The 26351-nt window shown below is 41.3% G+C and overlaps 1 protein-coding gene across 1 annotated transcript in view; it reads left to right on the forward strand.

Moving 5' to 3' along the window:
- LOC107381016 (cholecystokinin receptor) overlaps positions 1-26351 on the forward strand; it is a 64293-nt gene that overhangs the window by 26394 nt on the left and 11548 nt on the right. The window contains exons 3-4 of the mRNA XM_015952477.3: positions 2468-2716; positions 16481-16742. Of these exons, the coding sequence (XP_015807963.1) occupies positions 2468-2716; positions 16481-16742 (511 nt within the window). The remainder of the gene's footprint in view (positions 1-2467; positions 2717-16480; positions 16743-26351) is intronic.

The following is a 26351-nucleotide window of genomic DNA, read 5'->3' on the forward strand; positions in this document are numbered from 1 at the left end:
CCTCCTGGACGCCTCCCTGGGGAGGTGTTTCGGGCATGTCCTGCTGGCAGGAAGCCCCCGGGTCGACCCAGGACACGTTGGAGAGGTTACATCTCCAATCTGGTCCGGGAACGCCTTGGGGTCCTGCCGGAGGAGCTGGTGGAGGTGGCCGGGGAGAGGACGGTCTGAAGCTCCCTAGTTGGGATGCTGCCCCCGCGACCCGGACCCGGATAGGTGGAGGAAGACGATGACGAGTACTCTATCAAATCGTCCATCGATTAATCGAGTATTCTATTTGATGATGTTTCAGGTGAAACAAGACTGTGGCCTTCTGCTAAAATTATAAAAAAATAAAACAACTAAATGATAAAAGGATAAGCATATATAATAAAATGGTGTTGTCTAGTTCCCTCTTTCCCAGCTGATATTTACAGTTAATAAATATTTTATGGAACAAAATTTGTCTTATATTACATTACAATTTTAGGTTTAATTTCACTCATCTTAATCTAAACATATTTAAATATATTCAGATATGATCAGTAGAATTGAATTATTTCACATGTTCAGTAGTAATCTACTGGAAATAATAATAACATTATATATATATATATATATATATATATATATATATATATATATATATAATATTATGTACAGGTTGGCAACATAATCCAGTCTAAATTGTATTTAAATATAAAAGAGTTTTTGAATTACATGCCACAACGGCTAACGCTCAGTAGCAACAACATCAGGCTCCAGGTAGCAGCTGCAGCAGTTCTGCTCCATACCGCTGCAGCTGCAGAGATCCACAAATAAACGGGATGGTGGGGATTCCTCTTCTGCTTCTGGAGTTTAGTCATTCACAACCAACATGTGTTTTTCTGAACTCCACTTGATTGTGATTCATGAGCATGCTACGTGCTAGCTTAGCATTACCTGTAGTTTTAATCTAGATCCCAAACTTTGGACCATTTCTGCCTTTTAAAATGGTTTCTGTCTTTGCTGGTCTCTTCAATTAACTCCACAGCACCTGGATCACTGCATAGTGCACCAGTAAAATGTGTTTAGACTGTGGTGCACACTTTTAACGAAGCTCAGTAAAGAAGTAATCGAGGAATTTAATGAATCGAACCATTTGAATCATTTGATAAATTCATTTCAGCCCTATTGCAAATATCTGTTATCAGCCATAAAAGTGATAGTAATATCAGATATCTGCATCAGCCCAAAAAAATTGATATCAATGCATCACTAATTCTATTCTATTCTAATATCAAGAACCCCTACCAGCGTCTTGAGATGGTTGGACTAAAGGACAGTGCTGAAGCTCTGATCGTGGCAAAAGTCCTGGGGCTACCAGTACAAACAGGTGCATAGATACATCTGAGACTGTCTCTTGTAGGTGACCAAAGCATACATGGAATGCCATGACCAAGTGGCTGGACTAGTGGACAGGAACATCTGAAAATGCTGAAAATGCAAAGAATGATCCACAGTCAAAGTGGGAGACTAGTATTCTAAAGGACTTCCAGATCCAGATTGACACACAAACTACACAACAATGAGGTGAAGATAGAGCTAGAGATAATGCAACATTAACAGGAGAGAAGAAAAGGAGAATCACCTGGGGCTGAAGAGGAAATAAAGGAGTGGTTGAAGGTCAAGGTCTCAGTGGTCATCAAAGAAATCGGGGCTGTGACTCCTAACCTGGCAGAGTACCTTCAACAGATATCAGGAGACATGAGGTCTCTGTCCAAAATAAAGCAGTTAGGACCAACATAAACACTGAGAAGATCCCTCGCTGTGTTTTGCTTTCTTATCCAGCTGTCATCTGTGTGTCTAGACAATTCATATTCTAGTCTCAGACCAAGACACCTTTGGGGTTCCCCTCTGGCCCTGCCCCTGTCTCTGTTATAAATTTAGAATGTCATTTTGGGTGTTTTCCCCATTAAACAATATGACTGCTCTGCCCTGTTGATTTGTCTTCATTATTTTTGGAGATCATTATAATTATTGCTTTTGCTTGCAGGAAAAACAGGAGAACACTGACAGTAACACAATTTATGCTTACACCAAATTATTCTGTCCTATAATACACTTTGGGATTGTTAATGCAACAAAAATCTTATTTCCCTGGTTGATTCTGTCTGTTTTCCTCCATACAGAAGTCATATTGCCTGTGTGTATTTTGTTTATCTCTGTAATTTCAGTTTATTATATCATCTGTCATTCTGGACATTAAATATTTGATAAGAAAATTACTCTTGCAAGTTAAACAAATGTTTCCCAAAAATCTCATTTAGATAATCTCCCTCAGATGTCTTATTTTATTGGCTCTTCCACTTTCATTTTCTTCTGTCTCCAAAGTAAAAGCAGAAACTGAAATAATGTAGATTGAAACAGGTAAACAGAACTCTTTCAGGTAATAATAATGGTGACATCCAAGCTGGTGACGCCCGCTGTTTGCTTTTTTTGTCTTTCTCAGAGATGGGCCGGTTCCGTATCTTGCTCTACACACTCATCTTTCTGCTGAGTGTCTTTGGCAACTTGTTGATCATCGTGGTTCTAACAGCAAACAAGCGCATGAGGACCGTCACCAACTCCTTCCTGCTGTCGCTGGCGGTCAGCGACCTGATGATGGCCATCTTCTGCATGCCCTTCACGCTCATCCCCAACATCCTGCAGGACTTCATCTTCGGAGCCACCATGTGCAAGCTGGGCACTTATCTAATGGGTGAGCCTCATTTAAGTGGGTCAGTGGTGCCACCAAGAGGGGGTCGGGTCTTTTGAGTAATAATTTTCATTATTAACAGTGATTTTTAAGAGGGGAAAAGATGAGTTTCAATGGGTTTAAACTTGTATTCATATTTATACCATTTAGATTTTCACTTAGAGCAACATTAAAGAGTTTTTGATACATTAAGCTATTGCTTTTCAACTGGTTTCAGTGATTCTTGAGCCATTAACCTCAGCAACTTTACCTTGGACACCACTCTGCAGCCCTCTGCGGACCAGAAACTGCACTCAACAGTTTTGTGGTTCTGGTAGGGACACTGGTGAGAGGTCTCTACCTGCTTTACAGTGTAGATAGCTAACTTAAAGGCTAGTAGTTAGCTTTTTCAGGTAATCACCCATCAATTAAAAGTTCAAGAAGAAGAATTTAGCTTTTTTTGTTGGCAAGATGGTGAATACTGGAAGTAAAAATAAGAGAGTGATGTCTTTGGAGAGCTTAAATCAGTGTGAACATTGGTGCAGACTACACTGGTTTGAGGGAGCTAAAGGGAGTAACAACATCACGGACTGATGTTGGCCTGGCTTTGTTGCTACTGGATTTGTAAGTAATCATATATTTTTGTCCAACAGTGTGGATCTTTTTACTTATTTCGTGTCAGATGACTCTTGTCAGCGTTAGCTTGTTGTTAGCGCTAGCTACAGCAGGCTGTGGGCAGGGTTGTTTACGACAGTTGTAATTCTGCTTTCAACCAGTAGGAGGGAAAAGCAGGGAAACGTATTTGCTTTAATGTAAAATTGAAACTAAGGCATATCAGAAAGTAATTCCTGTACTTCCATATTGCACTTTTTTTTATCAAATATCTTTTTGTAGATACTGCAGATTTCCTGTCTTTGTGTTTTTGTTTAAAAACATTTGTACCAATAATAAGCTGATTTATTAACAAAACAATGCTATATTTTCCCCTCCTCTCAAACTCATGAATTAACTGTGACTACCTTCCTTTTATTTTAATAGCTGCACAAAGACCTGATAACCAGCAGATGTGTACAATTAGGAACCCCCTTCAGGCAAAGCTGTCTGAAGTAGGCTAAAAGGTCTCATGAAGCAGTATATCATACCTTGTTCCAAGGAATTTAAAGAGCAAGTCACCCAACTTTTTTTGCTGATAAACTATAAATGAGTGTCTAATCGTGCTGTAGACACATGTAGTCAATAATTAGGCACTTTAGTGCATCTTAGTTTAATTTAAAAATTTCTGCCAAAAACTGTGTGTGTTGCGCCCACTTCAGATAAAAACTATGCTCTACATTTGAATTAAAATCTGCCATCGCTATTGGCTAAGAGGTACCCTATGACGTTCGCTGGTACCATATGATGTCACAATGCCAATGTGAGCCTATGTGTGTGTGTATTTGTTAGCGGCTCCACCCTGTCTTTCTGCCAGGCAACGCCTCCTTGTGGTGCTTTTTTTTTAAAAATGTGGGAGTGGAGTTAGACTGGTAGGAGGTGACTTGCTCTTTAAACAGAAGAACCCAGAACATCATCTAACAGTATTGAAGGGCTTGTTTGGTTGAAGTTAGGGCCAGTGGTCACAATTCAAAAATATGTGCACAACAAGCCATAATAATGTCATTCATCATTTCTAAATGTGACCTTTTCTGGGACCAGCAGCTTCTTCCACTCTGTGCTCCAGAATAAATCTCCAGCCTGAAAGTTGGTCAGTTTCTAACAAGGACCTGTCTTCCAAAGAGGCCTTCTTCTGGGCTTCATTTCTTTTCCAGCCGGAGGGTAACCATCACGCCGAAAGTGCCTGAACAGTCACACATGTGCAGGAGTGCGACTTAGCGATGAGCTGGCTCCCATTGGGCCAGAGCCAAGGTGTCACGTGAGGTTTGAGTCAGACAGAAGCACAAGAGGCTGAGATCGGCTGCAAAACTTCGCCTCTTCACTTCACTTTGAGCTTTGAATGGTTGAGGGGAGTTATTGAATGGCGAGGTTCACAATCCTATTATTGTCTCAGAAATGCAATTCACCATCTGTGAGGGGATTGCTAGGCGAATCTCCTTTTCAATTACAGGGCTTTCTGAACTGTGATAAGATGGAGGAGGGCAGCAGAGTCTGCTTTTTCAGACTTTAATACATTTTTTCAGCTGCTTTGTATTATTTTATTCGTGCCGTTTCAAGTTTTGTAGTTTACATTAACTGATAACGACTAATGAACCATGGGCGCAGGAACTTCATCAAGCTGTGCATTAAGAACAAAGTGTCCCATCTAATTGCAGAAACCAAATTATTATATTAATAACGTAGAAAATGAATTGAAGGATGTTTCACTTTTTATCCTCAATATTCCCAGTGAAATAATTGGTGTCATTCTTTTGAAATGCTGCGTGTTGACCTATATTAAGAAGGTTGCATGTTCAAATCCCAGCAAGGCTCTTTCTGCATGGATGTTTGCCTCATGCATGCGTGAGTCTTTGCCGGGTGCTCCGGTTTCCTCACACAAACTAAAAATAAGAATTGTCATGCTAAATAGTGAGTCTCTTTGGAGAAAATAAAAAGATTTAAAATAATTACAATTACTCTTTGCCTGGCTCCAGTCAGAGTTAGTGCTGCCAAAATTAATTGATTTCCCACAATTTATTCAACTACCAAAATCGTCTATGTAAAAATTAATAATCAGTGTTTTTAATTTTTTTTATTTATTTTTTTCTCTCAAAACTGCCTCTTGGGGTGTCTTTCTGCCCTTGACGCACATGCACAGTAGTGGCACTCTGGGTCAGCCCTGGCATCACCGGAAAAAGCCCAAATAATCGTAACGGGCAACGAAACTCGAGAATTTGGGAGCATTTAATAAAAATTCAAAAGAAGTATGTGCAAAATCTTCAAGGCAGAACCCGTCCTCCATAGATGCATGATGGTGATGCACAAGCATCTAAAAGGGAAGCTTGTTGTGGCAGATGACAAAAGACGAGAGTTGCGTCTTTAGGCTAAGTAAGTAGCCTAAAGTGATGACGATTATTATTACTATACTATACAGTATCCACGAGGGTGTATTTACTTATGTGTTTACATTGTTTTAATGTATTTCAAAGACTTTGAACACGAACAAATTTGTCCTCCATCCACCTCATTCGATTGTGTTTCTCGTCTTTTCCGTCCACGAATGAAACGCTTGCTGCATATCTTTGTACTCCTTCAGTCACGGGTGAATAAACATTCATATTTGGCTTGATGACAGACAGGAAACTATCTCATCTCAATCATGTCAAAATCCCTTCGGGGTAAAGCTTTGGCTATTCAAACCGCTGCGTTTGAGCCACCAACATAAAATAGACTATCTGTCTCTTCTCCGGCCGACGAAAACGCCATTCTGCAGTCATAAGACTCAAGAATCAGGAAGTGACACAACCATTTCTTCTTCTCTTACCAAAATAACTACCACCAGCCCGATACCGGCTAACTTTTTAGTATGTTTTTTATATTATGCTTTTAGTCGTGGCCTTGTTTTACTTTAGTACGTTCTTTTAAATAAATAAATAAATATCTTTTTTAGCTGAATTTTTATCTAGTCTTTTATTTATTTATGTATTTATTTATTTTAGTACTGTACAGCACTTTGGTCAGCTTTCATGCTGTTTTTAAATGTTCTTTACAAATGAACATGGTGTGTTGTGTTGTGGTATGCAGGGTTTCCCCCAGAAAATGAGTTAAGCCTGGCGGCTGGGGGGGGGGGGCGCACCCTCCATTCCGCAACGCTCCTGCGGGGGGGGGGGCTGTTCGCGCACTCCGATCCCCGCAGTGCTCACCGGGAGGGAGTGGGGTGCACACGTTCCGCTGCAGTTTCTCACCGGTATCAGCTGATGGAGGGCTCTAGTTTCATTGCGCCGTTCGTGTCAGCGGACACGGTAGAGTCGGGGAGGGGGGCGGGGCATGACGCTTAGCCTGGCGGGTGGCCAGGCTTATAAAGTGCTGGGGGAAATCCTGGGTACAGTATGGTGTGTCATGGTATGTTATGGTGTAGTATGGTGTGGTGTGGTGTGGTACGGTATGGTATTTTGTGGTGTGGCATGGTATGGTGTGGTATGTTATGGTATATTATGGTATGTTATGGTGTGGTGTGGTATGGTATGGTGTGGTATGTTATGGTGTGGTGTGGTATGGTATTTTGTGGTGTGGTATATTATGGTATGTTATGGTGTGGTGTGGTATGGTATGTTATAGAATGTTATGGTGTGGTGTGGTATGGTATGGTATGTTATGGTGTGGTATGTTATGGTATATTATGGTATGTTATGGTGTGGTATGTTATGGTATATTATGGTATGTTATGGTGTGGTATGTAATGGTATATTATGGTGTGGTATGTTGTGGTATATTATGGTATGTTATGGTGTGGTATGGTATGGTATGTTATAGTATGTTATGGTGTGGTATGGTATGGTATGTTATAGTATGTTATGGTGTGCTGTGGTGTGGTATGGTATGGTGTGGTATGGTATATTATAGTATGTTTTGGTGTGGTGTGGTATGGTATTGTATGTTATAGTGTGTTGTGGTGTGGTATGGTTTGTTATAGTATGTTATGGTGTGGTATGTTATGTTATGGTGTGGTATGGTGTGGTATGTTATAGAATGTTATGGTGTGGTGTGGTATGTTATAGAATGTTATGGTGTGGTGTGGTATGTTATAGAATGTTATGGTGTGGTGTGTTATAGAATGTTATGGTGTGGTGTGGTATGTTATAGAATGTTATGGTGTGGTGTGGTATGTTATAGAATGTTATGGTGTGGTGTGGTATGTTATAGAATGTTATGGTGTGGTGTGGTATGTTATAGAATGTTATGGTGTGGTATGGTATGGTACGGTATGGTATGTTGTGGTGGGTTAGGGTTAAGGTCACGCATAGGCAGGAGTAAATATGAAGGCTAGACCATCCTAAGTCACGCCCCTCTCATCTGGTCTTCTCGGTCGTCCTTACAAAGAAGCCTCCTCTGAATTTGGAAACAGCCCTAGTAAGCTCTTACATTTGAAACTTCCATTTTTATGCCTTTAGGCTTATTTAGAGCAACTTTCTTCTGTGTGTTGCAGAAGAAACAGGATTTAATTGGAGGAAAGTAATCTCTCTGGGGTTGAGGTGTGCTGAAAGATCTAAGGCTCCAAAGCCACTGATGGGGAGAACTCGGCTTCACAAAACTCTTAAAAAAGGATTAAAAGGTTTTGAGTTTTGGGTTAGCAGTGCAACATGGTTTGGTAATTAACTTGGAAGTGTCTCCCTCCTCACACCCTAACCCTCACTCATCAGCATCAAGGCGCAGCCAAGTTTCTGCGAATCTTTGATTCATGTCACAAAACTTCGCCAGACGCAGCAACAAAGACACACGAGACGCTCGTGTAATGGAGAAGTGTCCACTCTGTTTAATCTATGCATAGAAAATGCTGCAGTAATATTGAGGAGATGACTGACTTATTGATTGGAATTGTAAAACAGCAGCTTTGTATGCTGCTCGGGATTCATTTGGCATAAGGAACACAAACAACGGAGCATTTGTAGTTTTGGCCATTGTGTAGATGAACGAGTCCATCCAGATCAGTATTGTTTCCCCGTGGCTGCTAATAAAACACACAGCTGAGTGCTTTTGGCTGAACAGGTTGATGAATCTGCAAATGCATCATCGGTTTAAATCACTGGAGCAGTCTCAGAGAAGATGAGGTAATCATGTGTCGTACGGCTCGGTTTCTCAGGCAGCAACACGTTACCATCCCGTAAAGCTCTTAAGAATCAGATTCCATGTAAAAATATTTCCATGTCCTCTGACTGTTGGTGATGTAGCTCATTTGTGTTTCCCAACTGTTTTGCAATTCCAGAGTTATAGTTTTCTTCTTTTTTTTTATTTCACCAGAGTTGATGAACGGCAGTTGGAAACGTCCAACACTACTGTCGCCGACCAGAGTGGGCTGGTATTTTTGAGGAAACTATTAAATATGAAGATGAACAAAACCGCATGAAGAATACAGATTTGACCCGCGTGATTGGGTCGTGTGTGATTTGTGGAGTACCGGGTCAGTACTTAGCGTTTAATAAAGACGTGTGGGTGTGAGAGACGTATTCCGACTCCTCCGGTGCCCGTGTCCATTTCAGGTCTACATGTTCTGACCGGAGGGGTGGGTGGATTTGTTAGCTTTAAAGGCTGGAAAAACCAAAGTCAGCGTGCTCCCCATAACCATTTGGTGTAGCATGACCCTAAATGATGCAGTCGCAGGGTGGATCAAATCTATAGATAATTTTGGAGCGATCGTCACAGTGACAGATGGGAAATAGGCAAAGTAAAACCAAAACACATCTTACGCGAGCACTAAGCTGTCAGAACAGAAACAGGAGGAAAAGTGGCCTCAATGAAGCCAGCTGCAGACGTTTGTAGTTGCTGTTACGCGTACATTTCATATAAAATATATAATCAATCAGATCCAGCTAGCTACATAAAATCATTGAGCTTAAAGTGCAAAGTTGTATTAATGCAAAATATCAGTGCTTTAAAGGGGACATATTATTATTTAAACAAATAGTAAACGCTCTGTAGTCGATACAAGATGTGTTCTGCACTAAATCCCTTCTCACGTAAAACAACTTCAATAGTTTTATTCTGGACATTTTCAGTACCTTCCACAATGAGTCGTTTTAGGGCTCTGTCACTTTAACCCTTTTGTTACCAACCTGTTGCCGCTGACAGGATTTGCATTTTAGCCCCTTTCACACTAGCATCGGCTCCACACCACCCAGTCAGCCTCAGCCCGGCCCAGTTGATTCCACACATCCTTGCTTAGAAACGGAAGGAATGCAGTCAGAGAAGTTCTCAGCTTCTAAGTAATCAGTACAATAATGCCGTAAGCCCAGGTGGGCTGATTCTACCCACCAATCGAAGGCTTCCCCTATTGGAAGGTGTGAATTTGAGCCGGCTTATCAGTCAGCAGTGGGTGTGTTGGCCCTGGTCAGCCTGAAGCAGACCACCTCAGGGAGAGGGCTGAAAAACAGTCCGGTTGCACCCTGAAAAAAGGCAGGCTATGCTAATGTGAACACTCTCTATTGGGCCATTCCCATCTGTACCGGGTCGGCCCGGGCCGGGTAGCCCCATTTGGCCCCAGCCTGGCCCGGTTGATTCCACACATCCTTGTCTTAAGCCCATGTGGGCTGATTCTACCCACCAATCAGAGGCTTGCTCTAATGGAAGGTGTGAATTTGCTGTCAGCAGTGGGTGTGTTGGCCCTGGTCGGCCTGAAGCAGACCCCCTCGAGAAGAGGGCTGAGAATGAGCCTTCGTTGGCCCGGAAAAATACCAGGCCACCCAGATATGTAAACAACCTACGCTGCCCGGGCCGACCCGGTACAGATGGGAATGGCCCATATGCTATCCAGACCATGCGGAGCCGATGCTAGTGTGAAAGGGTCTTTTGTCATCACCGTAATTCCTCAACCGCTCAAGATATCTGCAAAATTTCAAAAGAAAATCGTTGAAATACAGCTTTCAGTGCGTACACGATACATTACTGTAACCTCCAGGATTACTTTGCGGTAGCTCATCAAGTCACAACAAAGAATCACAGATGCTCGATATTTGTCACCCTAGATGATCCGCAACATAACTCCTCAATGGTTGATCAAATTTAAATTATTCCAACGATTTCTAAAAGTACATAAAACAAGCAAAAAAAAAATGTATTGCATGATGTAATCCATGTTACTGCAAATAACGCTATTAGAGGGAGACTTGCCACATCACACCGAAAGAAACAGATCAAACCGCGACGGGAGAGAGGAGAACCAAACGAAGGAGACAATCTGCATAAGTAGCTTTTATAAAATTATGGAAATGTCGCAAAGAAAATTTACCTTGTTGATCTAGTGTCTCAGATAACGCCTACCCAGCCCCTCATTGGCTGCTGTCCGGTGAAGAACTCGGATATCTGGGAGGGGCTCAAAAAGTTTGGAGCCCAAGTTGCTACTACTTCTTTTACAAAATAAGAAGAGTAAAATTTTTACAAAGAAAGTGTGAACGTGAATAAATGTGTTGATAAAACACGTAATACAAACATTTATTTCTTGCCAAATCAGAATCAGAGCCGTTAAGTTCTGGAAGCAGTGAGGAAGTCCCTTCTTGGATCACATTTGTTTGCCTACAGGTGCTTGATTAGATTAAAATCTTGAGAATTTTGGAGGGAAATGAGGTTCAAACGTGTGTCCCTCAGACCATTTCTTAAATAGTTTGCACTGGAGCAATGTGTCCTTATGCTTCGGAAACCTGTTTCAATCGAGTAATCAGGGGCCTCATTTATCAAACGTTCGTAGAAACGTTCCTATATTCTATCCAACGAATGGAATTTAGAATGTCCGTACGAACAGCCCAAAGTCTGATTTATGAAACATGCGGTAGCCTTTCATACGCATGTTCCTCCGCAATCAGCTGTTGATAAATCCCACTTGTGCGTACTCAAGCGCTAGTGCCTGTTGACAGCCATTTGCATAGAGAAACGCCCTCAATTAACGACATTTGGTCACACTACGTCCTCAGCACGTGAGGGGATTCCCTGTTTTTCCCCCCCCCCCAGAAAAAATAAGAAAAACTTTATTGACAACGAGATCGAGACACTGGCTGCCAAAGCACAAAAGAACCAAACAAGTTACAGAGGTTAAAAACGTGGTCGGGACAGAGGAGAGGTTCCTGTCAGAAATAAATAAAAAATGGATTTGATGAATCGTAGACTAACAGGTTCTCATTTAAATTTAAGGAGTTGTTCTGTTTGGAGTTTGTTTGTTTGGAAATGTTGTCTGAGAGTGCAGCCTCTGAGCTGTCATTCAGTCTGGTTACCTTGGCAATGCGGCGTGTGTGATCGGGGAGCAGACGAGGTTCTGGGGGGTTGTCATAGTTGTAAAATAAAATATGAACTGGGATCGGATTCGTGAGGATTGTCTGTCGCAGCACAAAGGGTCCCAAATCCCAGCATAGCAGAATTATTTCCTTTGAGATCAGTGCGCTTACGGAAAACGCATTCTCTCCAGAGAGCACGCTCTGTAAAATCCTTCAATAACACAGATCAGCCATGATATAATGTCAGATTCCCATCAGTCACAGGTGCCTTTTATTGGTTTTAGCACCAATTGTTTAAAAAAGCCAAAAGTACACACTGGATGATGGCTGAGACATTCGGTATTGCGCTTCCCCGTTCTGCCACTAGATGCTGTACGGACGCACGGTCAGAGATGTTCCTAAATTTAGGAACGTTTCTACGCACAGGTACAAAATGATAAACACCACACAATGCATAGAATTGTTCTTAGGCACGAAATAGGCACAGGTCTGTGCGCAAGTGTGTTTGGTAAATGAAGCCATAAGAACAAAACTCACTCATTCATTACCACACTTAACGTTTCAATTACTTTAGGGGCAGAAATCCACATTGCTTTGACCTAGGGCTGCACGATATTAGGAAAACCTGCGATATTCGATAACAGTGCTTAATATTGCGATATCGATATTACTCACGATAAATGAACAAATACTAAGGTATGCAGTGTTGATGTCGTCTGGCGTGTGACGTCTGCTCTGGGTTAAAATGCATGAATTCCATTACAACATAACATTTTTATTGCAAAACTATGCAGCTGCACCTGCTACTGTATTAGCAGCAAAACAACAAACTGCATGCATGCAGTTTCTCAGTGACTTTAAAACATCACCTCCACCATAAAACTTTTTCTGATGCTCCAAATACAGAAAAACATCACTTACCAGGGTTTTTTGAATAAATAGTTTAAATGTTAAATAATAGTTAACATCACTTAAATGCAACAGCAAATTCTCTCATTGCTACTGAGCATTTTCTCCACTTATGTGGTTATGATATAAGGCTGTTGCTGTAATTGGGAAGTGATCTGTGCTGGGCCAAACTAGGAGAATATTAAGATTTTCTGAGGGAAAGAGAAAAACAATTGTCTACCTTTCAGAAGAGGAACTGGCAAAAAACTACATGGAAAATATGTGAAAACGTTTGTTTTTAACCCCAAATTGAACAAGTTTACCTAGATCTTAAAAAGCAGCTCAGATGATGAAACTGCAACTATGATTCTGATAACAAGCTAACACACTGAACTAGCTCCTCTAAGATAACCGGCTAGCAGAGCTTCTGACTGACAGTTTATGTGCAGCAGCAAATCAACTATCCTGATTAACACGGTTATAAAAGCTCATAAATGAAAAATCACTTTGATGTGTGGGGGAACTTTTCCAGGCCCTCTTTAGCAGGGTGGGACTGGGAGGAGAGTGCTGTAGCCTTTTAGCTGGAAGCTAAACGGAGCCTGGGGCTAACACTAGCGACATGAAGGTGGGTTGGTTCACTGGCACATGTCGGAGTCAGCCCGGTAAAAATGATTAACGACACCGAGCGGACTCACGTTCACGTTTGAAAGCAGCGCTGATTCCAGAAACCTCAGCACAAAGTGCGTTCGTTGCTCTGAGCCAGCATGACGAACAAGGGAACGGCGCCGCTAATTCGGTTCGGTTGTTGCTTTCCATCCTAAGGGTCTACGTAGGGGGCGGGCATATTACAGTGAACGGACCCATCATGGCCGTATATCAGGACTACATTTGATTGGTCAAATAATACTTCCGCGTAAAAAACAGAGCTGGTTTACAAAAAGTTGATGTATGACACGGATGGAAATGTTGAACCAAACATTTATCGCCGTTTTTGACGTGCTTTGCGATGGGCCTATCGCACGTCCTGTTATCCCGATGACGATAATTTTTCGATATATTGGGCAGCCCTACTTTGACCTTATTCAACCTAGCCAGTGGCTTATCAATCCAGACAAATAATCTGAGGTTTTTTATAGCGTGTCATAGAGCTTTTTACAGCAGATTATTTTTCATATTACAAAAATAAACATCTAAAGATCTGCGCTATCCCTTTGGCCACAGGTGAACGCGTTTAGGTTTTAAGTCTTCTAGTTTGCAATGTCCCAGCAGTTCAAACTTAAAATCCTGATATAATTCCTCTTGCTGGAGGATGTAAACAGCAGTGATTTCCTCATTTGATTAAAAATGCAAAACTTCATTTGTTTTTTTGCTTTTTCTTGTCATGAAGGAAGAAATAAATAGGGATTATTATGTGACGGTGTCGCTTCTTGGAGGATCAGTGTGCTGGATTTATTTCCGAGGCAGTCCAGGATGAAGTACGGGCTCTTAGTGGCAGCTGGTGACATACAGGTATGGGGACGTTAATGCTGTTTGTCTTATCCTGACTCACTCACAAGCTGACAGTTTCCTCCCACCATGCACGTCATCCATATGCATGCATGCAAATCCAGCCTGGGCTCTGAACACAGTGGGCTCTTCTCGAATATCCATTTCTTAATGATCACAGGGAGAAGTTAAGTATCTTTTAGTCGCTTTTTTACCATTTATGACATTTAACTGTCGAAAGAAATTTTTCTCTTTTGCTCATTTGTAAATAGAAGTTTTTATACTAAAATAAGCCTCAGCTGGATGCTGTTACAGCACAAAAGAATAAAGACTACACTCTAATGACCAGATTGCAGGATGCTTAGCAAACATGGTAGAGGAGTCCAGAGAAAATAGCAAATTACTTTCCCCAAGGGTTAGTAGAGCCAGAACAAAATGGAAATCAAAGGCTTTTAAGTAGTTCATGTTCCTCATGTTCATGTTTGGAGATTTGTTTGACAACAGTGTGGTCAAAATTTGATTTCAGTTTAAAGGGACTTTACGGAGTTTTGAATTTTTATGCTCGCGATTGCCCCCTCAGGCCAAAAGCGTAACGACAGCTTCAATAGGAGGCTCGTGCACGAGGCGCGCATGCTGTACGTGCACACTCCTTAACGAAAATAACAGCTGAGACAGTCCCTTGTGTGTGTGTGGCCCAGAGGACAGGAGAACACGTAGCTAATTAATTAAATAATTTGGTTCTGTACCTTTCTCTTCAGCACAGCCGACAAAGGTTTAAGATGGGTCAGTCCTCCTGCATGCTCAGATCATTCCCTTCCCTTGCTTGAAAAATTGTTCCAAAATGAAAGTTGAACCCACATCTTTTTTATCTGTGAATTCAATGCTGTTTGGCGAGTCTCAAATAAAAATTTGGGCATCTTACTGTAATAAAATATACCATTAATGTAAAAAAGAAACTCTAAATCTCTAAATGAACTATGTTCACATCCAGAATTGAACCCAGGTCTTCTGCATGAGAGTCAGACATCTTACAAGGTGAGCTACACTCTAGTAACATTCACAGTATCTGTAACGTTTATATCCTTGATGACAGCTGAAACAACGTCAATCCAAAGAACGGTTCGGAGCGAAAATGGCTATTTTGTTGCTAATTTGCAGGAAATATCTAGAAGAAAGTTCTACAGAAAGTAGCTAAGGGTCCTCAGAAATGTAGCTAGCTTTGTCACTAGGCGTTAGGAACAGCGACAAAGTGGCACTGCCTCTCTCTCTGCTGCTAAAGCTACGGATAGCAAATGCTACGGGCTATGCCTGAGCGTGAACGCGCATGAAGCAGCCTGCTCGACCCGAGCATCTCTCTTTTTCTGTGATTTTACAGAAAAACAGGCAATCACAGTAAAAATGCCAGGGCTCATTCTACAGGACCAGGGCATTGCAGGAGAATGTATGAAGAAGACATTTATTATTTCTACACGTTTTAACTGTCAAACTTCCTTATAGTCCCTTTAAAGGAGATGTATTGTTCTTTTTTAATTGAGTAATAATAGGTTTCTTAAGTTTGTTGACCAAAATCTCTCTCAAGTAAAGTGATGCCACCAGTTCTGTTCCTGACATTTCCAGGACCTTCTAGAGCGAACAGCTCCAGGGCTCCCTCACTTTGATGCTAATAAACTATTGTAAAGCAGCGAATTACAGTTAAAATTCCAAGAGATGGAACAACTTACAACTTGAGGAGTGGACGAACATCTGACTGCATGGACCGTCAACTACCTCACCAACAGGTGTAGCTTCTTGGAGAATTGTTAGCCATTTTGCCGTTTTGTGAGGCTGCACAACTGTATGTCTGAGGGGGTTATGTGAAGTACTGGAGCTCCACAGGATATGGTGCTCCCGCCCTTTCTCCATGTTCTACCCCTCAGACTTCACCTATAACACCAGCAACTGTCACCTCCAGAAGTTCTCTGATGACTAGGGCTGGGGGTAAATGATTATTTTTAAAACGATTATTCTGGCGATTATCGAATTCCATTTTTATTTCTTTTTTATGACACAGAAAAGTTTTTTTTTACCTTGCTGACACTTTTGTTTGCCGGCTGCAAAACTTCCTCAGAGCTGACGCTGTTGGTGGCGTCACTTCCTACTCTGTTTATCCGCGGGCAGCAGAGGACGTTATTATTAAATTATTTTATATTTTAGGCTCTACATAATCAACTCAAAATGTATTCGATTAAACTGTGATGGCCTGGTGACCTGAACTGTTACGTGTCTTTCGCCTGGTGACCAAGAAAGCCACATGGCCCTAGGGAGGATGAAGCCTTGTAGACAAAAGCTGTGTGTGTGTTTCATAATCATATTCTGTAAACATGATTTTTTTTCCATAATAGAATTGCCCCGATTTCGGGCTTATTTTCTAACCAATTCCAGTCAAACTTTATGATTTTACGATGGAAGACAGTGAAAATTACAAAGTGCAATAATACCAGAGCATGTTGGTCATTTACTTTACTTGTTTTTCTCTACTTCCCCTCAGGAGTCTCAGTCAGCATCTCCACCTTCAGCCTGGTGGCCATTGCCACTGAGAGGTACAGCGCCATCTGTAACCCATTCAAGTCTCGTGCCTGGCAGACCCGCTCCCACGCCTACCGCGTCATCGCCGCCACCTGGGTGGTGTCGTTGCTATTCATGTTGCCCTATCCGGTCTTTAACGTCCTTAAGTCCTTCCCGAAGAAAAACGGCAGTGTGGGTCATCAGTGTCGCCTGGACTGGCCCAGTCAGCAAGTAGAGCAGACCTGGTAAGTGCTCTACGGGTTTCCAGAAGCTCCGGTGAATGAAATATAGTCTTCCAAAACACGGGGAAAATCTGAGCCTAATTATGTGATTTACACGTGTTTCCAGCTGCTTCATTTCTGGAACGGTGCAATCAAACGAGTTTTATGCTGATTGCACACGTTTAAAAGAGAATTCGCCTGCTGATCGGCTCATTTTGGTAATTGAGCACAAGCCTTTTCTGTTCTTGGGGCAGAAAACCCAAACAGCACGCTACCCTTTGATAAGTCACAGTTCGTTTTCACATCTGCTCCTATCGCCTGTACATCAGATAAAGCTTTCTAACATCCCGCTTGCTGGGATGGCTCTAAACCTGAAGATGGCTGCCACATAATTTTGACTGTAGACCACTGACAGATTGTTTTGTGACAGCTCATTTGTCTAAAATGTAAAGAAGCACGAACTGGAAAGTTCTCCATTAGATCCCAATTCCATGATCAGGAAGTGTGCCGACAGCAGCTTTCAGAAACTCAATTATTTTCACGTTTAATGGGTCAGATTTAGAAAAGTCATTACTGATTATTCTCAGCATTCTGGCGTTTTACACACTTTGGCTTCATCACAACACTTTTGGACTGTAATGGATGTCAAAAAGTTCAGAACCTGACTAAATGGGATTTTTTTGTTGGCTCTACCGGAAAATAAAACAACAGGACCAAAGTGTGTTGAAAACAACAGATTTTCATGTTGTTGACGTACCAAAGCCTTTCAGTTTTCTTTTGTTCCCTGAGAAGGGGCTTTTTGTGTTATGACAGACTAAATATAGAGTTGGCGCTAGGGTTGTCACGGTGTGAAAATTTAACCTCACGGTTATTGTGACCAAAATTATCACGGTTTTTGGTATTATTGTGGTATTTTTTTTAAACGTGTTACATTTTCAGACAACTAAATAAACCCTGTATGTCAGGAAAATATTGTCCTCAGTTTGTGTCTAAATTTTGCCTAAAATGTGTTATTTTGTAATTATGTTGTTTATTTGTTTACATTTTTCAGTCTTTAAAATACCAATATTTGCCCATAACTTCCTAGTTTTTTGTCAGTTTGATGTCATCATTTTAAAAATATCAGCTCAGATGATACTCAGTACTCAAGTAGCCTTCTAATCAGATACTTTTTTACCCTTACTTGAGTAATAAACCCTATATCAGGAAAATATTGTCCTCGGTTTGTGTCCTTCCAGTGAGCGTTGCAGATGTGGGAAAATGTCATCAGGCAGTAATCATTGTTAAATTCAGAATTATTCTCGGAGAGAGACCAACTCTTATCTGCCCCTGAGAGCCCCGTAATGCATAGCGTCATTTCAACATGGGGGTGTCCGCGACACGGTTTATATACAGGTAGCGGCGCTGCGGCTGCTTTATATAGCGACTCGTTGTATTCTCCCTCAACCCAAATCCTCGGATCACGCATTTTAGCTAAAACGCTAATGTTAGCTTGCCTTGCGTTGAGTGTAGAGTTGTGGGTGATGGTCACGCAGATGTGTCATGAGATTTGAAGCGTTGCTGCCTTTCACAGACACTTTTTCTGCACGTGCTGCAAACAGGATAGCCGTCTTCTATCAACTGTCCCTCGGCATTCTTCAAATATCCAAAAAATGCCCGTACTTCCGACTTTGTCTTCTTTGAGGGATAATAAATGTCCTGAGCGCTGCCGTCTCCTCCTTGGGCCATTATTTCAGCTTTAGCTTCAAGAAAGTTTTGGTTGTAAACAACAAAGTGCGCATGTGCTGCCGGCAAATTCAGCAGATGATACGGTGGCTGGTAAGGGTCACCGCGCCTACACCGCAGCCACGGTAATCCACCGAGATAATTTAGTTTTTTTTTTTTAAAAACAAGACGGTTATTATTATTGTCAACTTTTTTACTGGGGTTTACGGCTACACCGGTTACCATGACAACCCTAGTTGGCAGCAAAGTTTTTTTTTGCTACATTGGCAAACCTCATCAAAACGTATTATTGAAAATGATTTAAAGTTATATTTTAGGTGCATTCACGCAGAGATTTTCAAAAACGCCCATTTTTAGGCACGCCCACTATTACATCAAACTCCTCCTAGCTGCAGATCTCCTTCAACGAGTGGACCCCCGTACTTTTATTGCCAATGGATGGTTGATTGGGACACACTTGAACTTTAATAATGACTATAATTCAGTAGCTGCAGTTAACTTGATTTTATAACAGCAGATAAAAGGTACAGTATCTTCAGCGTACGTCGTCTTTTATTAACTCTTTGCACATAGGTCACCTGATCACGTAGGTCCACTATAGTGGACGGCAACAGTGAATTAAAGGAATAGTGGGGAAAAGTGGCGACTCAGGATGATTTTTTTGCCAGTTTAGTCTGGTTTCTACTGGTTCAAGCCCAGTTTACTTGCGGGAAGATTTAGCACACTTAGGTGGGGCTGATAGAGAGCAGTATTGACGAAAGTTAAGCTAGCTTACGAACATTAGCTTGCGTTCTCCCTGCTGCTGCTCACCAGTGTAAACAAGCTGCTGACTTTGTCAGAATTCACCCCCCTGGATATATGACATTATGTGATAAACAGCATTCATTTACCGCTTAAAAAACCTAAAGAATTCTGGATCTCTACCAGATTTTGTTGCTGGAGAGGTCACCGGGTTCAGATGCTAATCTCGAACTGGGGCGAGACGCGATGTCTCATAACGGCGACGCTCAACATGCTAAATAAATAACACGTAATCCTACACTGGAACAATATTTTTAGTATCTCGTTGACTGACTGCTGCGCTTCATTCCCGTCTTCGGTCTCCGTTAGTTAATCGATATAAAGAGAAGTTGAGTTTACATCTTTGCTGGTGCAGCCAACCAGCAGCCAGCTATAACCACTTTTCTGTGAAATCAGCCTAATCAAAGTGATATAAGGCTACAAAATAGCTCCTTTTTACTAGCTTCACAAGAGTTTCAGTGTACGTAAACAGGTTCATCATGGCGAAGGGGGCAGTCACATGAATGGTGTGACATCACATGCAAAGGTTACAGCCTAATTTATACTTCTCCGTCTACATCGGGCTGGACGCACACAACGTCATTATCTGTCCTTTCAAGGGCTCTCAGACAGGCTCGCAAGGATGGACGGAGTCGAGCTCTCTTTTCTAAACATCCGTCCGTCGAGACGGAGAATGGAAGCTTGTGATTGGTCAGCACGTCGCTGTCGTCTACAGCGCCGCCATTGCGCCCTCAAAAATATTAAGAGAGCCGAGGATATCTAGTAGCAGACACGTAGAAGCTTGAAGAATACCTACGGAAAAATTCAAAAAATATGACCGTTTTATTCCCCCGTGACTGGAGGCGTGAAAAGATCTACAGCAAGCGTTTTGTGTACGGAAATTATGGGAAACCTGGGTTTAGAGGTGGCGAGCGCATAAAGAGGTGGAGGAGGATGAGGGACAAATGCGTCAGTGTTAAAAAGTCTCTTAAATACAAAAAACACAATACCTTGGAACCGGATGCATGACAGGATACCACAGAACAGCGCTACGCCCTCTGTTGTCCTGGTGGGGAATTGCTTTACTACACTCCCCAGGAGACGAAGAAGTATGCGTGCGTGTCTCTTCCTCGTGGAGCCGACAAAAAAGTATGTTAGGCTTAATAATCTAGGTTCCTCCCACTCAGTGGGCATTGCACTCCTTCCAGTTTTGACAACATGAGACTGACAGGAGCCAAGTCCCAGGATAACGGCTCATGTTTTTTATTGACATTAGCTCCTTTAAAGTCGTCACGATTTAGCCTGCGGGCGGAGGCTTTACGAGTTTTATGAGTTGAAAAGGTTAGCAAGCTGCTCCTGATGAGACTTTACTTTAGAGTGAAAAGGATAAGTTAGCACAGCCCGGGTCACACTAAGATGATGAAACTGAGACAGTAAAGGCATCATTAGATGAGATAATGTGCCTGCCCTGACATTCATGTGATTATTATCCGCCCTTAACTGAAACAAGAAGAAAATCAATGCTTTTGTGAAACAGTTAGCAGCATAGCTTCTCCTAGCTGGTGGACAATGATAGCTGCTCCCACATACGTCCTCAGGGACCAGCTCATAAGTAACTTTATATTCCACCAGACGAATAGACTTCTACATCTTGACAGCCTTTTGTGTGTGAAGTCTCCTTTTCTGTGGCTGTCCATCAGGCTCTTCAGCTTCACCAGTGGGAGACTTAATGAGACTGTTCTGTGAGGGGGAAGCTGAGGTCAGTTTTAGATGTCAGGAGTTTCTGGCACAGAAGATCTCTTCAGATTTAATCCGTCTCGTCACCATCTCTGAAATAACACCAGGAGGAAACACCTTCACCTCATACCACAATTATGAAAGGCTTCCTAATGCGGCAGTCACTGAAGCACACAGTTTAAGTCCAATGTTGGGAACAGAAAGCAGACGTTATATAAAAAAGAGCCAGAGAAGGTTAATTCGCCAACTAAGCCAAGCAGAACTCCGTCCATCCAACCATCCTTCTCTTCAAATATTGACTTTGATTTAATCCCCATGATGTAACCAGTAAAACTGTAAAACTTCCATGATTTAAAGAGATACTTAACTGGAATTTTTTTCTGTGATTATTTCTGATTATAATCAGTCACTCCGAGGTTTTCGTGCTGGTTGAACATGAAAATTGTCTCCTACACCTATCTCCTGCATTAGCTTCTGATAGAAAATAGACAGTGTAAAGCCTGACTGATCTATGTCACACTGTCACTTAACATTCATGGACTCACCCATCTTGACTCATGACGGTGAAGTCAGTTGTTGTTTTAGCGTCCAGGAAACAGCGGAGTGCGTCTCAGCTAGTAGAAGCTAACCGTTAGCATTAGCATCTCCACCACACGGTAGAACTTCTTCAGGCTTGTGTTATTTGTGGAGAAAAAGCATCAACATAAGCCAGTGGTAGAGTCGCATTGCTGTCAGCCAATCTGAGGCGAGAGGTGCAAATATCAAGCCTCCCAGAACGACTTACAAGGCATTCATTCCTACTAGAGACCACTTCAAATTTATTAAAAATATGAATAATGTACCACTTGAAAACATTTAGTTAAATATACACTGTGCAAAACTTCTCAACAATTTGAGAAGTTTCCATAAAAGAGTCAAAATGTTTCATCTGTGCAATAAATAGTGAATTACTTCAGCCTACATGAATTTGTGATTACCTTGAAAGTGTTTATTCTATAATTCTGATAAAATAGAATAGCATGCTGAAGTACACATTTAACGTGATTTACATTTAAAATGTATTTTGGGGAGAAACCAGGACAAGCTGGAGGGACTGTCTCTTGGCTGGCCAGGGAACACCGTAGGATTCCCCCCGAGGAGCTGGCCCAAGCGGCTGGGGAGAGGGAAGTCTGGGCCTCCCTGCAGAGGCTGCTGCCCCCGTGACCCAACCCCAGATAAGCCTGGGTTATTTTGAAGTATACAGGGTATCCGCGGGTCCTTAAAAAGTCTTAAATTTGCTTTTCTAAATTTAAGGCCTTGAAAATCCTTAAAAATGACAAATAATCCTTAAATACAGTTTCCAAAGGTCTTAAATTACCGAAGACCCAATTAACAAGAATTTCTAGTTAGTCTTCAGCATTTTTTTTTTGTATGATTTTGGCGGAAGCGGAACCATACACATTCAGTTGGTTGTGAAAGAGGGCTATTTTTAGATGAGCACATTAGCTGGTTAAGCTAGTGGGAGCTTGCGCCATGGGGAAGTGCAAGTTTAATGGTAATTGGGTGGGTAATCCCACGTTTGTGATGTGGTTAGCACCGGTTCCAGGCAATAGCTGGAAATTATCGCTTAAATTTAATTTTAAAAAATTGCTTAAATTTGGTCAAAGTGGCCTTAAAAAAGGTCTTAAAAAGTCTTAAATTGAGCTCCCTTAAACCTGCAGATACCCTGAGTATAAAGCAAGAGAAAATGTACTTAAGCAAAATTCAGTTAAATCAGAAGGATTAAATATCTTTGTAAAATCAAATAACTGAATGTTTGTCAAGTTCAGCAAACTTAAAAAAGGACACTGGATGAACTTTACTTAATTACTTGTTACCAGTTTCAGTGACTTAAGTGATTTGTTTAAATCATTCACTGCCAGCCATTTCCTGATCAGAAAAGCCCTTTGCTGCTAGCGTTTTACAGCGTTTTTGCAGGTTTTTTTAAGAGTCACAGAACTTTGCGCGCTAGGATGATGTCAACGCCAAAACTACCAAAACAAAGCGGAGACCCACCTCTTACATCAGGAAGAATCCGCGTGTTTTGAGCGTTATCCGTTCTTTCATAATCCGTTGTCAAATTGTGATCGGCAGAAGCTTTTCGGGTTCGCGCCTCACCTTTTTTACAGCAGGGGCCCAAAACGATCTCCTCACACATGGATTTTCTGCTTCCTGGTCACGTGACGTGTGACGTACGCGGATGAAGATCGACTTTACTAGAGCTGGAATGTATGTTCTCACGGTGCGGGGGCTCGTTCTGACACCCACACAGTAAAAAAAATGCAAATGACGACTAGTCATCTTGGCAGCGAATGATTGGATTTAATATGACAACTTTTGTCATCAATGACAGTGAATGAGTGAAGTTGGATCAAGCCATCTCTTTTTTTTGTGTAACTTTTAAGTTAATTGAACCCATAAACGTAAGTTGTTCTCACTAAACTGAAATAATTAAGTGAGATTAATGTAAATAAGTCTATAACCAGAACTAAAGCCCAGATTTATGTATTTATTTTAGGGTTGGACAATATATGTGCATCAATATCAGTATCGGCCAATGTTAGTCATTTTTTAACAAACATTTGTTTGCCTGTTTCAGAGGGTGTGTGTGGGGGGTGGTAATTGTATAGTCATGTGAACAGTGAATTAAATCATCTCAAAACTGTAAGTGTGTGTGTATGTGTGTGTGTGTGTGTGTGTGTGTGTGTGTGTGTGTGTGTGTGTGTGCGTGTGTGTGTGTGTGTGCGCATAATAACGTAAATTCAGATTTCATTCTATTCAAAATCTGCTGATGTTAGAAGCATTAATGTCCATATATTGGTATCAGCAAATATCAGTTATCGGCCATAACAGTAATCTTAATATCGCATATCAGTATCGGCTCAAAAATTTCATATTGGTGCATCACTAATTATATATATATATATATATATATATATATATATATATATATATATATATATATATATATATATATATATATATATATATATATATATATGTGGAGATTTTTGATCATTACGTTTGGATCCAGTTGGAAATGTCAAGACTCATATTTCAACATCTTTTGCATTTTCAGACCCAAAACGTGAAGCTCTTCAGTTCTCTTGTGAAAGCTTTTGTCTGGGAGATTTTTCTCGCTATCAAACAGCCTGCTGATAAGAGACTTTGAAGTTCTCTGTTCAAACGAGAAGTGAATGAGAGTTCAGAGAGCTGCCCAGGAAGACATTTGAATATCTGAGCCACTCCCGCTCTGCTTTTATGAGCTGACTGGTGTGCACCACAGACTTCCTTTAGTGGAGACAAGCGTTCCCTGAATATAATCAATCAAACCAGAGTTGTGCCTGTAAAGACCTATCATAATCAAAGTAACAGCTGAGCAGCTCCTTTTATAGTGTTGGTGTAGGGCTTCCCTCGTTTTATGTAATTGCTTTCATGCTGTTTATAACGTAGGAGCAGGTCATACTCCGACAGGGTATTTTGGCAATGTTTTATGTAAAAAAACTGAATATGCCTTAAAAATGATGGATCTGTGGCAAAAATTTAAGAGATATGTTTGCATCCTTAGTTAAACATTCAAAAGAGCTAATTTGTTACATTTTGGGTCCTGGGTTTAAACATGTGAAGTACCGTATTTTCCGAAGTATAAGTCGCACCAGCCATAAAACGTATAATGAAGAATAAAAAAACATATATAAGTCGCATTTTGGGGGGAAAAATTTTATTATTTTTCTTACAAAATCGGAGATCAAGCGTTTCACATTGCAAGACAATAACGGAATTAAAAACGCGGGCACAGCAGCGTGCCACTGTCTCCAGCAGAGGATGGCGGTGTTTGAAACCCTCCCAGCGGGACAGGGGAGCTCATTCCTGGGCCGGAGCCAGCCGGCAGCAGCAGGGTATACATAATTTGGTATATAAGTTGGTACATAATTTGGTATATAAGAGTTTCGGCAGTTTCGGAACCACTGGAGGAGATGATGCAAAGAAGGATTCTCCAGAGAATCAAGAAAATTATGGACAACCCTGAGCGTTCTCTTCACAAGACTGTCCGACAACGGAAGAGTGTCTTCAGTCAGAGGCTTCTTCAGTTTCGCTGCAACACTGACTGCTACTGGAGATCCTTCCTGCCAAGAGCCATTGTAATATACAACAACTCTTTGATGACTTGATTATTATTATTCTGAGCTACTACAGCAATCAATTTCCCTCTGGGATTAATAAAGTATTTTTGAATTTGAATTGAATTGAATTGAATAAGTTGCAGGACCAGCCAGACTACGAAAAAAAGTGTGACGTATAGTCCGGAAAATACGATATATATGGTTCGTGTTTTAATATGTCAAGAAAACACTGAAATATCCAAATAAATGTATCTGTAATATAATATTTGGAGTTTTGAGTAATTTGACCACCTTGAATTGGTTTGACCAAAGGTCAGTCAGGAGTAGATGCACATTTAAAGAAGTCGTACTTCATTGAAACAGTGCAGACAGATGTGGACAGACCTCCTCCGGACCGCTGGAGGATGGGATCTGCAGCTATGATGATCAATAATCAATAACTAGAATCAATGTTAGCATCCTCTCATTGATTTTGCCTCAAACACGTTTGACAAACTCACCGAATTTGTGGGAAATTCTCTGTTGACACACATTGGACATATAAATATACCATCCATTTACCCCTGTATTCCCCCATTCATCATCAATAGCTCGACAACTGTGACCAAATCACACCAAATTTTACAACAGCATCTAAAATTTTTGTGTCGCTAATGCTGATTAGTTATGGCAGTCATCTTACATTGGGTTAGCACAGAGACGGGCAAAAACATTATCACACACTTCTGAAATGTGGGTGATAATGTTCTACATAGAAAATGATTATTTTCCACTCACGCCAATTCTAGCTTCCTTTCAACATTATCACCCACTCCTGCGGTCTGTTTCTGCCTCTCCAACTCAGTCCCACAATATTTGTGTTCAACTTCGCCCAAAGATCTGTTACTTGCGGATCCAAGTCTCTGGGCGATGTCATATTAAATGCCATGTTTCCTTCTATGGAGCCACTGAGGACAAAATGTGTAACAAGCAGTTCCAAAATGTTTGCCGTTCATAAATGTTGTTTTACTTATTTACCTCTTCACTCGTTGCAAGTGATGAAAGGGAGTCTGATGTGCTTGTCATTTTGCTAGAGGTTGCGCTCCCAAGAACTTTTGACCCTAATGACCATCCGTAGGTAAGGTCTTACTCAAACACAACATACAGCTTGCTTGCAATGATTTAGGGATGTACTGCCCACTATCACCAGGGAAACTACACATCATCACTTTACTATACAAAAAGTCCTACTTTATGATCTTATTAGATT

The sequence above is a fragment of the Nothobranchius furzeri genome, chromosome 14 (assembly GCF_043380555.1).
Source record: "Nothobranchius furzeri strain GRZ-AD chromosome 14, NfurGRZ-RIMD1, whole genome shotgun sequence".
Classification (NCBI taxonomy): Eukaryota; Metazoa; Chordata; class Actinopteri; order Cyprinodontiformes; family Nothobranchiidae; genus Nothobranchius; species Nothobranchius furzeri.